A 16059-nucleotide genomic window follows, 5' to 3' on the forward strand; every position below is an offset into this window, starting at 1 on the left:
GTGCCTGGCACTGTTTTTGGCCATGCTGTTAGGTCTCCAAACAAAGAACTGGCAGTAGTGCAAGGAAGAATTTGCGCAATACTACCTTCATTCACATACAAAAGCTTAAGGATGTGCCCAAACCATTTACATTGCTGAAGGAGCTTACCAGTCCCACTGACTTGTCAACCTGCAGCACTCTGTGAATGCAGTAGAACTGCCACCTCTTTCTGACCACAAGTGAAAGCAGAAGTTCAGTATTCATAGAATCATAGAATTATAGAATCACAGAATGGCATTTGGAAGGGTCTCAAGGATTACTGTATTCCAGTCCCTGGACAACAGGAAGTGTTTACAACAGCTGGATCAAGTAATATATTAGATTGTCCAGGAACCCATCCAACCTAGCCTTGAACACCTCTTGGGATGGGGCATCCACAACCTCACTGGGTAACCTGCTCCAGCACCTCATCACTGCCTCAGTGGAAAACTTCCCCCTGACATTTAATCTAAATCTTCTTTCCTTTAGTTTAAAACCATCTCCCTTTGTCCTATCATCCAGTTCCAAAACCCCTGCCATGGGCAGAGTTGCCAGTAACCAGATCAGGCTGTGCAGGATCCCATCCAACCCAGCCTTGGATGCCTCCAGGAATCCACAGCTTCTCCAGGCAGCCCATGTGAGTGCCTCACCACCCCCTGAGTAAATAATTTCCTCTTAACTTGTAACTTAAATCTCTCTTTTAGTTTAAAACCATTCCTCCTTGTCCTACCCCTATCAGAACATGTAAAATGTTGGTCTCCATCTTGTTCATAAGCTCCCCTCAAGTGCTGACAGAACCACACTGAGGTCTCTGCGGAGCCTTCTCTTCTCCAGAATGAACCAGTACAGCTTCCTCAGCCTTCCTTCACAGCCAACATTCCCTCTGGTCAGCTCTGTGTCCCTCCTCTGGACCTGCTCCAACAGCTCCATGTCCTTCTTGTGTTGGAGGTCCCAGGCCTGAATGCAGTACTTCAGATGGAGCCTCAGGAGAGCAGAGTAGAGGAGGACAATCACCTCTCTCACCCTGCTGGCTGTCTCTCTTTTGTGTTACAGTAGTGCACTGAGCACATCACAGTGGAAGAAGCAAATAGATCATCTGCAAGCAGATCTGAGATTAAAACCACAGATTTCCTCAACCCACATTTCTTTCCGAAGTGCAGCATGGCAGACTCCAGCCCAGGGCTGGATCTCCAATGGCTTCTCTCTTGTTTCAGCATTGATGACTGAAGATTATTCTGAATCTCTTACAACACTGATGATAAAATAACAGGTGAAATCCTAGCCTTCCTTAAATTGGCGAGCTTTATATTTCATCCCTTTAGCTGCAGCTGCCATTGGTGAGTGTTGCTTCCAAACAGGCTGTAAAGGATGGAGGTAAGGAGAGAGGAAAAACAGGAGCTTGAGGAGAAATTTTGGGATAGGCAACACTGATTGTCAGGGCTAGAATATGTTTTATGCCCAAAGCCGGACTGAACGTGGGGACAAAGTATTAAAATTCATCAAAATACTAAGCAGTTCTGGACTTCATCCCCACAAACCTGCATTCAAACTTTCCCCCCCCTTCTTAGAGGTTTGCATTCATTCCAAATCAACAGGCGCTCAAATCCCTTCAGAACCACAAAGGCTATTCTAAAAGTACTTTGCACCGCCTCAGTTCTAATGACTTTTATCCTGTTTTCCATCTCTTCCATCAGTTATCTAGTAAGGTCTTTTTCACAGCTGCTAAGACAGTTCTGCCAAAGTCAGCAGCACTGGGGAATGCTACTGCACACCGGCCACTGCTCTCACTCCTGCCCTCCCATCCCTTTCTCTGTACATGAAATGCATTGTCAGTTAAGGTTCTGCAGCACTGCACAACTTTAACACAGGGATTGGGATGCTCTTCCAAATGTTAGAGAAATATTCTTTTTCATTAAGCCCTGTAGGTTACAGGTAATGTCCAGTCATCATTTATAGCATTCCCAATAACTGTGTCTTGCCGGAAGAAAATGAAGAGGTTGAATAGTGTCTGTTTTCTTTCATAATGAAAAGAGGACTCATTTGCTATTGCCTTAAGGTACAGCTGGAAAGCATGTGGTCATTTGAACACTGGCTAATTGGGACCTTATGACCCCTATCTAAGGATTATTTACATGAAGCCTTGAGTCTCACTGTTCCTATCATTAGGATAACAACATTTTCCTTTGCATCCCTTGTCCTTGTCCAGTTCTTTAGTTCTTTCCCTGAATACTCTGCAGCCCAGCAAAGGGCCAGTGATCTGAATGGGCACCAGGCTGCCACAACATCAGCTGAGATTTTAAGCCCTGGGCCAGTGTTGCACGCTGACAGTTATATTACAAAGGCCACAGAAAGGAAGAAGTAGCATTTTCACAGACCACATATTCACAGTTGCAGATGGCAAAGCCCGGGCTCTTTATATGGCATAGGGTATGCAAAGAGATCCTCTAGTTGGGAAGAAAACCACAGTTCTACTAGCCTGCAAAATCAAATTCCCCTTCAGGAAAAAGCTAGCAGCGTTCTCTATTACTTATTTTTTTCCAATACATTATCGTTAACCATCTCCTCTATTTTCTGCCTGAAAAACGTTCAATACCAACAGAGAGGAAAGCTAGGGAATGAGGAAGTTCTCCTTTATGTCTGCCTGCAGCACTGAATGTAGCCTTGAGAGATACACTCTGCTTAGAGATGTGCTCAAATTGAACTTGAGTGAGTTGGGGTTTTGGATGGTCTATTGGAAGTTCAGAACAAAAGGTGGAACCTACCCACAAAACCAACTCTAGTAGCTGTCTTCATGTCAACCACTGATTTGCAGGCCTCTATTTCCATTTCTTTGGTTCTCTCTGCCACTGCCCAGTCTCACAGGCAACTATGTGGCTGGGTATATTTGTGCTGTGCTTTTACAAAAAGGACATCTTTCAAGTGTAAAATGGACCTGCATGTCATTGTTGTCACCCATGATCATTGAGTGGCTGTATTCAAAAAACAACAATGTTAGTGTGTATAAGAGCTGGGATGAAGAGTAACACAGTAGAAATACTGCCTTTCTGGAAATACATGACAAGTACAGCCTTTTCTGGACTAGTGTATATAGTGTTTGTCACCCTGTTTCACAAAGAACATTTGTAGATTTAAGAAGAGTTCACAGAAAACAACAAAGCCTGGGAATTCTTTCATACAAAAAACAATTGAAAACATTGTTTGTGTTTTTGTCAGGAAAGACTGAAATAGCAAGGTCTGTAGTATTATGCCATCTGTGCATACGCATATAGAATACACTGTATACCATAAGCAACAACATAATGTAGGGCTATCAGAAACTTTTGTTCCCTCTGTGATGAACACAAGTAAAGAAAGAGATTTCAGGCAATGATGTCCAATTCATTGGTAATCTTTCCAGACATGGTACAGTTGTTTGGAGTTGGGAAAGCTGTTGATACTTAGTTAATCAGACATTGTGTATTTATATATATACGCCATATAAAGCCCTAGTTATAATTAGCATTGAACGAGATAATACATCATGCTTTAGCTGTTAAATCAAATTCTAAGTGGCAGAGGACAGGAATGGGTCCTATCTGTAGAGAGGCAGTTTATGACACATCTGCCTATAGCAGCATTTGGTGCTGGTCACAGCTAGAGAAGTACAGTAAATGAATGTTAGGTCCAACTTGTCTTGGCAGCCCTTATGTCCCTCTGCAGTTATCCTATAACTTCACCCTGCTAGACTCCATGGAGCTGCTGCAGAGATGGGAAGTGATCGCTGAACTGCCACTTGGTAATCCAGTATTAATGCACCTATTATGCAGCACTCAAGGAATGTTTAACTAATCTGATCCCTCTGACCTGCTGAACCTTCCTAGTCCCATTTCTTTCTGCAGTCATCTATACCACTGAGTCAGTACTGCTACATCTAGAGTGACGCTCCTCAGAGCTGTAAATCCCAGCTGATACTCTGCAAGCTTATATCTGTCTGCAAAGTTCAGCCTACTTGATCCCAGTGTAAAGAGATGACACCAGTGGTGCTGCAGAGCACAGCTGGGAGCTACAGCAAACAGCTGCCATTTAAGTTTCATTGTCTGTCTGCTCTGTCCAAGAGTCTGCTGTTTGAAACTTCCTAAGCTAAAAATTAAGCTATCATTTACAGCAGAAAGGCTTCCTCCCATGTGAGGATTTTGGAGCATTTTCTGAGGATGGTCTGTAGCAGGTCATCGCAGAAGACAATCTAACAAGTAGACAGTGATTGAAAGCATGACCTAGGCAAAGTTTAACCATGGGCTTTGCCTGTAGAGACCTGTGTTAGCATGAGAGACCACCACACAATACAAGCACATACCATGACACCAATATGTATTGCCTTCAACTGCATCTGTGTGTACTGCTTGCAAGAACACTTTCCTATAGAGGTCTGTAAGAGCATAATGCTCTCAGCAAACCTCAGTGTGCATCATCTAGAAAGTTCAGTGCTGCACATGTCCAAGACTTTGTCTGCTTGTGGGAACGCTATATAGATGTAAACAACAGTGAGGCTGTTGTTTACAACCTCCCCATGGACAGGAAATCCATCCAGCATGCCACGATCAGTGAGGAGTAGCTCACCTGATCCTGCAACAGCTGTGATACTCAGCATTAAAAGGTGTCATCTTTCCTCTAATTTCCATCCTTCACAAAATAAACCAGTTAACCACTCTTTCCAACTGAGGCCTCCTTGGACTAAACCTAAATTAATCTGCTTTTCTTGGGAGGCATTTTCCACAGTCATTCCACGTGGTGTTATCAGTAAATATGCTCAATGCCACCTAGAATTTCATTAAAAGCGGTCATATCTTGCTTTACCATCAGCACTGCCTACATGTATACTGGGCAAGCAGCATCCCATTTAAAAAACAGCAAATTTGACACATACATGGGACCAGAGACAATATTTCACTCTGCAACAGAAGGGGAAATCTGCAGCTATTACAGCTGTAAGTTTCCTATTGTCTGGAAAACTCTGCTCCTCACAGGGCTGTCATGCAATCCACATACCCATCTAGGCACAATGCAAAGATGAAAATTTTCAGAGCAGCTGAGGACTAGGCACATACTTTGTCACCCTGAAGCATGTTGCATGTAACCTAAATTGCATTTACATTCTTACTTTTTTTGCTTGAGTGATACTACAGACAGGAAAATGCTGCTTTGCTTGCTTCGAGTAGTTCCCTCTGGGGCACTCACCGCAGGACTACTGCATTTGCATTGCTTTCCTCAGCTGCCAGGTGTAGCAGCAGAGATAAGCTCCAGTGAAACAGGAATGTCAGTGAGGTTGTTCTGTCTCCTGCCAGCTACCCACAAGCCGGGACTAAAATTCCAGTAATACAACTGCAATCCTCTTCCATAGCAAAGGTTGTACTCTCTAGCTCCTACGTGACAATGGACAGTCTTCCCTTCCAAACCTTTATATAGCCAGTGCTCTCTAGATGCAGCAAGTATTGTCCTTCAATCAATACACTGATTGAGCTAAAAACAAAGAACTTATTCAGCTATAAACCGTGAAAAAGGATCCATAGGGACTTGCTGCCTCTAAAGAAGTGAAGATGGTGCCTCCCTGTGTTCCTTGTTTGCAGGGTATAGGGCCCCAGGGGGAACTGTGGGCTTGCATGCATGCAAGACAATTGACATCTGGCGGATTTTTCATTTCAGCTGTGAAACTACTCCATTGTAAAGTTATTTCATCAAACAGGAGAAAGCATTCTTCATTTCCCAACAAAAGAAGAGCAATTTGTTTCCTTAGGTACAATTTACTCTTTCACACTTCTGGGCTTTGTTGTATCCTTACCTGACAACTTGAGAGTGCTTTTGAAGTGAGAGCTAGCCAAGTTTGGAGACGAGCCTTGAAAACCTGGTGAATTACAAAGAGAATCTAACATTGTGTGATATTCACCTCTTCTCATAAGGCTCACAGTATCCCTTCTTCTGTAATTTGCTGTTGCTGGATGCTGATCTCACTTCAAAGCTGTGTTAACGTAGATTCTTTCCAATGACTCTGATGGACACTCTTCACATTTAAGTTAGTGCAACTTAGATTTAATGTCTCACCTCTCCATCCATATGTAAGGTATAAATTCCTTCCAGTCACTTCTGAATGTTGACCCATTGAGTAGATTGTCATTTAAGGCAATCACTCTAAGCATAATTCCAACACCAAAGGGGCAAAAGTTGGATCATAACTAGAAAGTCTTGGCAAGGAAGCTCAAATAAGAGAACAGCTTTCTGACATGCAAGTCATCCACCAGTCATGAAGAGAACAGAAAGATGTCTTTCTTACATCAGCCCCCATATCCACTGAACAAAGCCCACTGACTCATTTCATCATCAGAGATGATTCACTGAGGATTGCTTAGAAACTGCCCACAATATGAAAACAACTAATACTAGATGCAGGACAGTTGGTTGAAGTAATTTCCTAAGCCACTATCAATATATACAGGTCGAGTACGTGGAACTGAATAACAAAGAGGGTTGAGGTCTGTCAGGGGAATTAGAGGATTGTATGAAGAATCACCCAGCCTCCCTCCCACTCCAGAAACATTAAATATTAAGCATTTAAAAATCATGCTGTTCTCTTTATCCATTAATTAACCTTTTCCTCTCTTTGTCCTGCCTTCTAATGAAGACAAAAAAATCTCCTTGACTGTTTCTTGTGTTTGACCATGGAAGATATCCACGGATGACACAATATAGCCTGTATCTACAGCCTGTAGTAAAATTCAAGGCGGATGAACATGACTGCACAAAAGTAGCGCGGTCGGCACGCCTCACGGTAGTAGCAGCCAAACATGCTATGGCAACCAGCCAACCAATGACACTGGCGAGGAGCCAATTTGATTTATTTTTGGCAGCCTGACACTGCATGCTACTACTGTGCCAGTCTTCGATCACAGAAACGATAAGAGGTGACCTTTGAAAGCCAAGGGGACAACTTCTGGGAGAAGGGAACTGATGAAGCTGAAACAGGGTCTGTCCCCAGGCTGGCGGAGTATCGAAGTGGCAGATGTTTGGTAGCCCTCCCTCTTTCAAGAACAATCAACTAGTTCAACCATGCCAGCAACAACCAGCAAATGATTTGTTTACTGGGTGAAGACTGGGAGAAAGATCGAAACACAGTACGTGTCTCGAAGACTATGAAAGGTGTAAGTACCAACAGAGGGAAACAGAGAGGTTTAAAGAGATGAGAGGGAATAATAGAATGAAGATAAACAAAAGAGAATTTTAGACATCCTAACAGGAAACATTTTCTGTCTGCGGGGTCTTTGATACTGTTCTGATACTCTTCTGCGGAAGATGCTTTGAAGAGAGAGGTGCTTCTCACTATTCTGAACATAGTGCTGTAGAGCATATTGCAGAACACACCCCAGCATCCTCAAAGAGACAGACAAGAAGGCCTATTTAATCTGGTGGGTTTTTTTCATTCCCTTCTTGCATTGCTCTGGGGGCATATACGCAGCTGTTTGACTTTGTGACTAGAAGGCTGATACCATCCTTTAATAGGAATTTAGAAAAAAAAATCTATATTCATTAACATTTTAAAGAGAATATCAGTTTAACTGTGGCCACACACCTTCCATGTTTGCTTTCAGCAAACATTTATAAGCTTGAGTATTACTGCATGCATATTAAGTGAGTCCAGATAGATGCACATACTGGCCTTGAACAATCAAATAATCACCAAAAGCTCATTTTAAAATACATATTTGATTGTAGATATAGTAACTTACTCTGTTGGCTAGTTATTTACATAAGCAGCAGTATCATGTGCAAATGTGTATTAAATTGTAATGTTCCCACTTCAGATTATGTTAAGGGCAACAAGACCATGGGGAAGATATCTGCAAATGACTCAGAATACCGAGTAGAAAAAAAACATTATTTGATTACTGATCATTGAAAACAGATAAAATTAAGCAAGTGAAATATCTTAATGCTATTAATTGCCTATCTCTATCCATTACAGAATATTATACTGAACAAAAATAGGATGTTAATTCAAAGCAGAATAAATTCCTATCTAGGAATAAAGCACTCCAAATCTTAAACAAGAGTTAATTTGCACTCATTATTCTGTGTACACAGGACTCCAAAACACTGATTTACTCTATTCTGTTTTTACCAGTGATGTTTATACCTTTGCTCATGTGTAAATACAATGCAAGTATAACATGCAACATACCAAATCAGATTTCTCAAATCATATACCATTTATTTTGCCACTTAACTCATCATATAAAGCAAAAGACAGAATGGACAGACACCACAAAGAGCCAACATGATGAATGCAAATTCAAGGTTTATCTCTAGAAATGCTTAAATGAAAGGAGGTAAAACAAGTATCCCATTGCTGTTGTGTACGTTCAGCTTAGAGTCACACTCCTCAAAGCAGTTCCCCTTGTCCACACATTAAATCAGAATTATTTTGCACATGCTCTTCTCTGAGTACTTATCTGTTCTTTTGAATAAGTACTTCCTTATCTTTCCACTGTGCTGAGTAGGTGCAGTCACCCGAGGCCCTGAGTTAACTATGAAGCTTGGAAGCCTAACTGTAGAATTGGAATTCTCATTTTGGAAGAGAAGTCATTCACACAAATGAAATGAGGAAAAAACATCAATGAGTGCAAGTCTGGATGGAGATGCTCTCAATCCATTTACATAAGGCTGTTTATGAAAATCAAGGTGATACACTACATTTTTTTCCTACACAAGCTATTGATCACAGAGTGTATTCTACAATTGAGTGTCTCATGAATGTGGAGGCCAGTTATGCTTTGCACTCTCTCTTGGTCAAGTTTCATGCGGTGCCTGCCTCTGTTGTACTGTTTCTTTTATTTATGTTGTTTTGCTTTGATAATTTTCAGAAGGTAAAGAACAAGAGCAAAAACAGGTATTTGATGTGTTTTCTACCTATCTCAGTATCATAATTCAGTAATAGCTCTTCTTTATGGTTTGCAAACAACATGCTACTGCCAAAAATGCTCACTTTTGCCTCTACAAACTTCTGACTTCTTCCCAGGGGGACTAGTTAAACAGACCTGCAGCTTGGCTAGGAAAAAGAACTGGAAAACACCTCCTGGACCGACTGTTTGCATTTAGCTCTCTCTCTTTAGTCCTCATTCACTGAGCTGTCAGGACCTTTAATCTTCCCTTTCCTACCTAATCCTATTATCACGTGGCTATAACCTAGCTGACATATGTCTGAAAGCTTCATGCAATTGATATGCATGGCTGTTGCAGGCTACTCCTAGCAGAGAGGCTAGAAGTACTACTTGTGTGAATCGAAACTATTAATGATGCTGATAATAGGATGAGGTTGTACCAACAATCTCAGCCATTCTTAGGCAGATGGAAAAAAGATTCTGCTCCTTCTTCACCATCCCACCAGCACGGCTAGGTCAGAGGTCTCGGAGGCATTTTCAGGAGAACATGTCAGACACCCATTTCTGGAGAGGCCCACTCCCTACCGAGGCGCTCACTCACCTGTCTTCTCTTCGGTTTGGCTGCTCTCCACTGTCTCCATTTGGGGTTGCGCTGTTGCCTTGGCAGTAGCATCCTCTGCGGCAGGGGTGGTGGTGGCAGTGGTGTCAGCAGCAGGCACGTCGGCTTGTTTAGGCTCCTCTTTGTCTTGGGCTTCGTCAGCCTTCAAGGATGGCGAGTTATCAGTGGAAGCTTTAGTGGCACTTTCCGTCTCAGCAGCGGCAGCGGGTTTTTCCTCCGAGGAGGCGGCAGGAGTGGCAGCCTGTGGGGCTGGCTGCTCTGAGCCTGTGTCAGCGGCTCCATCCCCTTTTTTCTCCTCTGCTGGAGCGCTGCTGTCTTTGCTGCCCTCATCCACCTGGGCACTGTCGGCGGCGCTGGCCTCTGTGGCAGCAGAAGCCTCACTCTCTTTGTTCTCGGCAGCTCCGCCAGCAGGGCCTTCGTCCTTCTTGTCAGCGGCCTCAGACTCGGATGCGGGGGCATCTGCCTTCTTCTCTCCCTTGAGCTTTTTCCTTGTTATGTGTCCACGGAAGCTGGCCTGGATTTTGGTGGCTGCCTTATGAGCTTTATCTTCTGGTTTGATGCCATCTTGCTCAATCTTTTGGTCCCCGTCCTCATTTTTTTCAACCTTAGAAGAAGAAGAAGGAAGGAGGGCAGAGAAGAAAACAGGGTAGTATGGTTAGGTTGCAGTTGGACCTGATGATCTTTAAGGTCTTTTCCAACCTGGGCAATTCTATAATTAGATAAGTTAAGACTACTCCAGGTGCAGCCCAGGCTCTTATTCAATTGAGAAAGTGCCACCCTCCCCTCCTGCTAACAGGTGACAAGCTTGGTAGCAGCCATTCCGTTTGGTATGGTTTTGAGGCCAGTGGCTCTGATTTCATCCTACTGCTGGGCAGACACAAGGGATTGGTAAAAGGAATTTAAAGCACCCCATCATCTCTGCTAGCCATATTCAGAGCAACTTGCCTGTGTGGGAAGGCTTGCACTAGCTGGGCTGTCACTATTGCCATGATTTATTTTCCCATCCATTTTGAAATTTTCCTCTTTTTTTCCCCAAGTCATTTTCAAAATGCTCTCCCAAAGGGGCGTTCCATGATCTTTCCAGATCCTCTTTTGCCTTCAAATCCTTGTTCCTTTTTAATGAAACTTTGTTTCACAGGTATGTGACTCTAACTACAGCAAGTGTTTCGTGCTTTATAGCTTTTTGGCTCAGATTTGCCTGCAGAGACCATTATCGCCACTCGCCCTGCCATAGATGCATGCTGTCACACAAACACGCACATCCTCCTCACAATGGTCTGCCTGCAAGCACTTAGAGCCCTTTTTCTCTGCTCTCCACTCTTGGTTTCATTGTAGAAATAATGGGCAGATAGATATCAGCCTTTCCAATTTCAGCAGATTATGATTATTTCTCTGACCGTTGTATAGAATACGGCTTTACGACAAAGAACAAGCATTCCTCCTGTTTTTTAGTCTTAAGCCACGCATTAAAGACTTAAATGGGACTAAAACAGAGCCCATACTTCATGCTGGTCTGCTGAAGACAGATAATGCTCAGTTGGAAAATCCCACTGAATTTACAGGTCATACCATGCTTCACCCCAATAATTTTAGCAGCTCTTGGGCAAGTAACAGCTCAGCTGCATACTGATGAAAGGACACTATTCTATTAATATTCCTATTGGGAAGCCTTCAAAAGAGCTACTCAGAAGCACTTTTACTGTCTACACCCGGTTTCCGACACTGGCCCAGGTCACAAAAGAAAGAAAACGAGCTGGCTGAGAAAGACAGCAAGTGTTTGTTTCTGCAAGGGAAGAAGAAACCACTCCTCAGACCACTGCAACTGAGAGATGCTACCTGGGGAAAGAACCAGAACCAGAAGTCCATAAATACACCCAAAAAGACCGCAGCTGGAGTTAAGGGAGGAGACGCTGCTGGAAACATGGCGCAAGTGAAGAGGGTGACAGTGGACTGGTCACAGGCAGCAGTCACTGAGAAACAGACTGTAAAGGATTGCTCCCATGCAGAGTTAAAACACTGATGTGAGACAGATGGGCATGAACATATGAACAAAGCAGCGCCAGCAAGCCCAACACTTGGCCACCAGCAGGCAAGAAATGCTACCCACCACATCCTTCTGGAGCCACCAAAGAGGACAAGGTCCCCTGCCCTGGCATCCAAACAGGATTGTTCCCCAGGTAAACAGGGGTGAACTTCAGTGGTTATGGTGGCCAAGGAGCCAGCAGTCCCAAATCATTGTGGAAAAGAGCTGCTCCACACAGCTATGCAGGGTTGAGGATGGGTCTGAATGCACCAGCACAGCTAATGTTGCACTGTGACCCAGACAAGTTGAGCAGAGTCCTGCACAGGTTCACCTACCCTGTTCTTTAGGCAAGCTTTGCAGTTTGCACTAAGTCCTGTGTTGCTGTAACAACATTACTACTAATGTGTAATGTGTAGACAAGTTGGTTTAAGGAGAACTTGAATATATCTGTGTTATACTGAAGCCAGAGCAGTACAGACATAGACACAGGTACATGGACATAGGTATTCCTTTCTAGCACCAAGTAACACATGCCCTAGGTTTGCCCCTCACAAAGGTCTCTGATCAGTTTCAAACAGCAGCATGATTGGGAAACTGAAAAAATGACTACAAGGTCCTAAAGATCCAATATTATATGTCTGATTCCTGTCAGACCACTAGCGAACATGACAAAATTTCAGTCCTTGGACAAAAGATGGAAACTATTGCTTGAATCAAAGAGAGAGACTTCTTGTCACTAGGACAGCTGTGATGAAATGTGGCCTTGCTGCATACACTGATGACAGCTTTCTCCAGAGCAGATACCCTGTCACCAGGGCTATCCAGTTCTATGAGAGCTTCTCTCCCTCCTGCTGCAGGGTGGGGGTCTCCTGACAGAAGAGCTGTGACAGAGGTGGCCTGAAGGGCTCACTGGCCAGCCACTCTTTACCTGGCCAGGAGCAGGAGAGTGCTTTTCCTCTTCTGGGATATCAAACTGGAACCTTGCGTCCGCAACTACCGTATTACAGAGCTAAAAGCCTCACTGCTATTCCAATGACTTCACTGTCCCCTTATCCCAGCTGGGATGATATCAGCTTGAGTCCCTGACAGACTGTAAGGTTCACAATTGCAGAGTGTATTTCCAACAGGGCACTTACAACAACAATTCAGATATAAAAGATAAGGACCACAAGGCTGGATTAGAGACGGGTTTTAAGGTCATGAGTTAAAACAATGTTCTAATAGTTGGACTGTGCTAATTCAGATGGCTCATAGTGGCCCTCAGGAATTCTACTTCTATTCAGTTTCTCCCCACTGCAGCATCCTAAGCATTTGAAATGACTTACTTTGAGGCTACTGGCCTGAAGCTACTTCTGGGGTAGGACACAGTATCCATCTAGTATGTATGTCATGTTGTGTAACAACGGGTTGGGCGAGGAGCAGATTGTTTAGAGGTAAACTTTTGTTCCCACACACACAAAAAAGATGAGGGCTCTTCTTCTGTAGATTACACACACAACAGATAAGGTTTAATTAAGGAAGCTGCTCAGAAATAACCTGTACACAATGAAGCTCCTGGAAAGCAATTTGTCTTCCTTCGAAAGGTAAAAGGGTGAGTCAGCCTTGCCAGGATGTATTCAAAAGCACTGCAGTGGAAAACAAGAAATCTGTCTGTCTTATCTATCCACCATGCATGTATGACATCTTGGTTGTAATATTGTGGCTTCTGGTATAAAAGTGACAATTATTATTAGTGGTGGTACAGAATCAAGAGCCCCTATGCAAAAAACAAAACAAAATAGGTCTGCTAAGGAGAGTTTTCATATGTTATTATTCAGTCACACGCTCCCTTCATCTATAATTTTATGTATAAACTCATACTAATACTTAATATTGAAATATTCATGATATTGTAAGCATGCATGGAACTTGAAAATACTGAGGCTGGTTCACATACGAGCATCATAAGGAACATATAGAGACAAACACATCCTTCATTTAGACCATCCCCACATACCCTCTGAAGCCAATGTGCAAAGCTTTGCCTTCATGAAATGTACTGGTAGGATTTATGTCTCTATCTGCACAGCCCACATCATCTTTCCAATCCTGGAAGGATGATCCTCTCACCATCTCAATCTGCTTGTCTGCCACACCTCCAGCTTTCTAGGACATTCCTTCCCAGGCAGACAGTTCTTGTAAGTAAGACTTTCCTTGCTGTCAAATAGCTCAGAGTAGTAGATGAGGAATGAATGCTTAGGACATAGACAGGGCTGAGGTTAGTTTATAGGTAGTAAGAATGTGGAAATTTCATTGACCCAAGACCCCGAGATTTCTGATCTCTGACTACCTTTCTACCTTCCATCTCCAAAGCTTGCAGAGGCATCAAAACATAACAAATAATGAAGAAGGCTCTGTTTTAAGCTCCAGGACCATCTGAATGGAAAAGGGAAACATATTACTCTCACCTTAAGAAAACAAGCAAACCAAAAGACAACAACCTTGTACTCAGTGAAAAGATATATGGACCCTAAGTAATTCCATTTTCATGACACCTGCATTAAGGTATGTGTGGAAATCTTTCCTTCTGTTGACTGGGTGAAATAGTGATGAATCAGCTAATCATCAGTGGTATCTATGGGATGAATTACAGAATGGCTTGGGTTGGAAGGGACCTCAAAGCCCATCCAGTTCCAAGCCCCTTCTGTGGGCAGGAGTTCCACCCACCAGCTCAGGCTGCCCAAGCCCCCATTCAACCTGGCCTTGAACACCTGCAGGGATCAGACATCCACAACCTTTTCCACACAGCCTTTTTCAGCACCTCGCCATCCTCTGAGTGAAAAAAAAAATGCTCCCTGACATCTGAAGTAATCTGCCTTCTTTTAATTTAAAACCATTCATCCTTGCCTTATCACTATTTGCCTGTGTAAAAGTCAATCTCCCTTTTAAGTTCTCTTTAAATACTGGAAAGCTGCAATGATGTCTCCCCAGTTCAAGCTGAACCTGTCCAGCTCCCTCAGCCTTTCTTCATCAGCCCTCTGAGGAAGATACACATCAACCCATGATGTTCTAAGCTTAACTAACTGTACAACATATATTCAACTGACATCATTCAAAGCTAGTTGGACACAGACTCACTGTGAGATTTAGGCACCTGACTCTCACTGATTTCACAGCATTGAGTCACTTCAAAGCTTTTGCGGGCCTGGCTTTGTATGACCTGATTTGTCTCAGATACAGCATTTAAGGAGCAGAGCGCATTAAAAAAAAAGACCAGATGTCTCCCCAGAAGGAGTGAAATGTGGACATGTAAAAGAGAGAGAGAGACAGAAAAAAAGACTTTCACGTTTTGTGAAGTGAGGAAGCAATTTAGCACTGAGAACAGCTTTTTTTTTCTTCTTAACCCAGTTAAATGGTGTGAAGACACCTGGATAGGGGATGGCACCTCTTAGCACAACCTGTCTGCATGGCAAGGAAACAAGCAGAGTTTCTCTTATTCCCAGGCTAGCAATGCTGATGGTGACGAAATGCCCCTGTAAGAGAAAAGGTTAGTTTGTGTCTCCAGAGGCTATGCAAGATGGTTCTCCAGCATTTAACCAGCAGGGCATCAGCTCTCCAGCTCTAATACTTTAGCAATTATTTGGTTTCCATTACTTTACCTACGAGATCCTCTCATACATGTGAAACTTCCCTTCTATTTTATGATACCTGAAATGGAGCGGGCTTATGATGAGCAGGCAGTAGATGGATGTTATACACTTGGGTATTGTGACTGAGAGGTAGAAAATAACCTAAACAAGACCTATGTAATTATTTTCAGTGTGCCTTCTCACTATACCTTCCTCACCTGTTTTGTGACTCCTTTGTGTTTCTTACTCTGTTTCTGTTAAACTGGTGATCAACTTTGGTGTCATCTACTACCTTGATGCCCCTGAAGTTCCAGTGTTTAAAGTGAGAAAGGCATCATAAACGCCTACACTGCCTTTGCAGGCTGGGTCAAAGATGGAAAAGCCTTGTACCTGAAGCTGATGCAAAGTGTCCAATGTCCAGCACTCAGACTTTATGGAGCAGAATGGCTTTGGGATGTCTGTGGCAAATGGCACTTGGTTCTCCTTTGGTCTGCTGCTGTGGCCACAGAGCACAAGATTCATTCACTCATCTTTCATTTCTAAGTGCCCAAATGCAAGAGGACTGGGTTACAGCCCACCACTAAAATGATGCTTTTACAGTGTAATATCAAGGATGCATTTTACCCTGAGGACTTAGGTGTGAGGGCACCTGAGAACACAAGGTCTGTGTGGACTGCGTAGAAGGTTTTGAGTGCTTGCCATAGTCAGCATCTATGCTCTTGCTCTAGGTTCCTGGCATATGCTGTGCTACCAGCTGTGCCTAGCCTTCTTTTTGGAAGGAAAAAGCTGTGTTGTTCCAGAAGGAGCCAGCCAGCAGGTGTTCAAGTCAAGGGACCAAAACCTTTTAAAGTAAAACCTTCACATGAAGTGTTTGTGTCCTGCAG

At 43.3% G+C, this 16059-nt stretch overlaps 1 protein-coding gene across 1 annotated transcript in view; it reads right to left on the reverse strand.

Moving 5' to 3' along the window:
- The window catches only part of GAP43 (growth associated protein 43), a 59116-nt gene that overhangs the window by 12745 nt on the left and 30312 nt on the right, over positions 1-16059 (reverse strand). The window contains exon 2 of the mRNA XM_072358261.1: positions 9527-10148. Coding sequence (XP_072214362.1) covers positions 9527-10148 — 622 coding nt within the window. The remainder of the gene's footprint in view (positions 1-9526; positions 10149-16059) is intronic.

This window comes from Excalfactoria chinensis, chromosome 1 (genome assembly GCF_039878825.1).
Source record: "Excalfactoria chinensis isolate bCotChi1 chromosome 1, bCotChi1.hap2, whole genome shotgun sequence".
In the NCBI taxonomy this organism is placed as follows: domain Eukaryota; kingdom Metazoa; phylum Chordata; class Aves; order Galliformes; family Phasianidae; genus Excalfactoria; species Excalfactoria chinensis.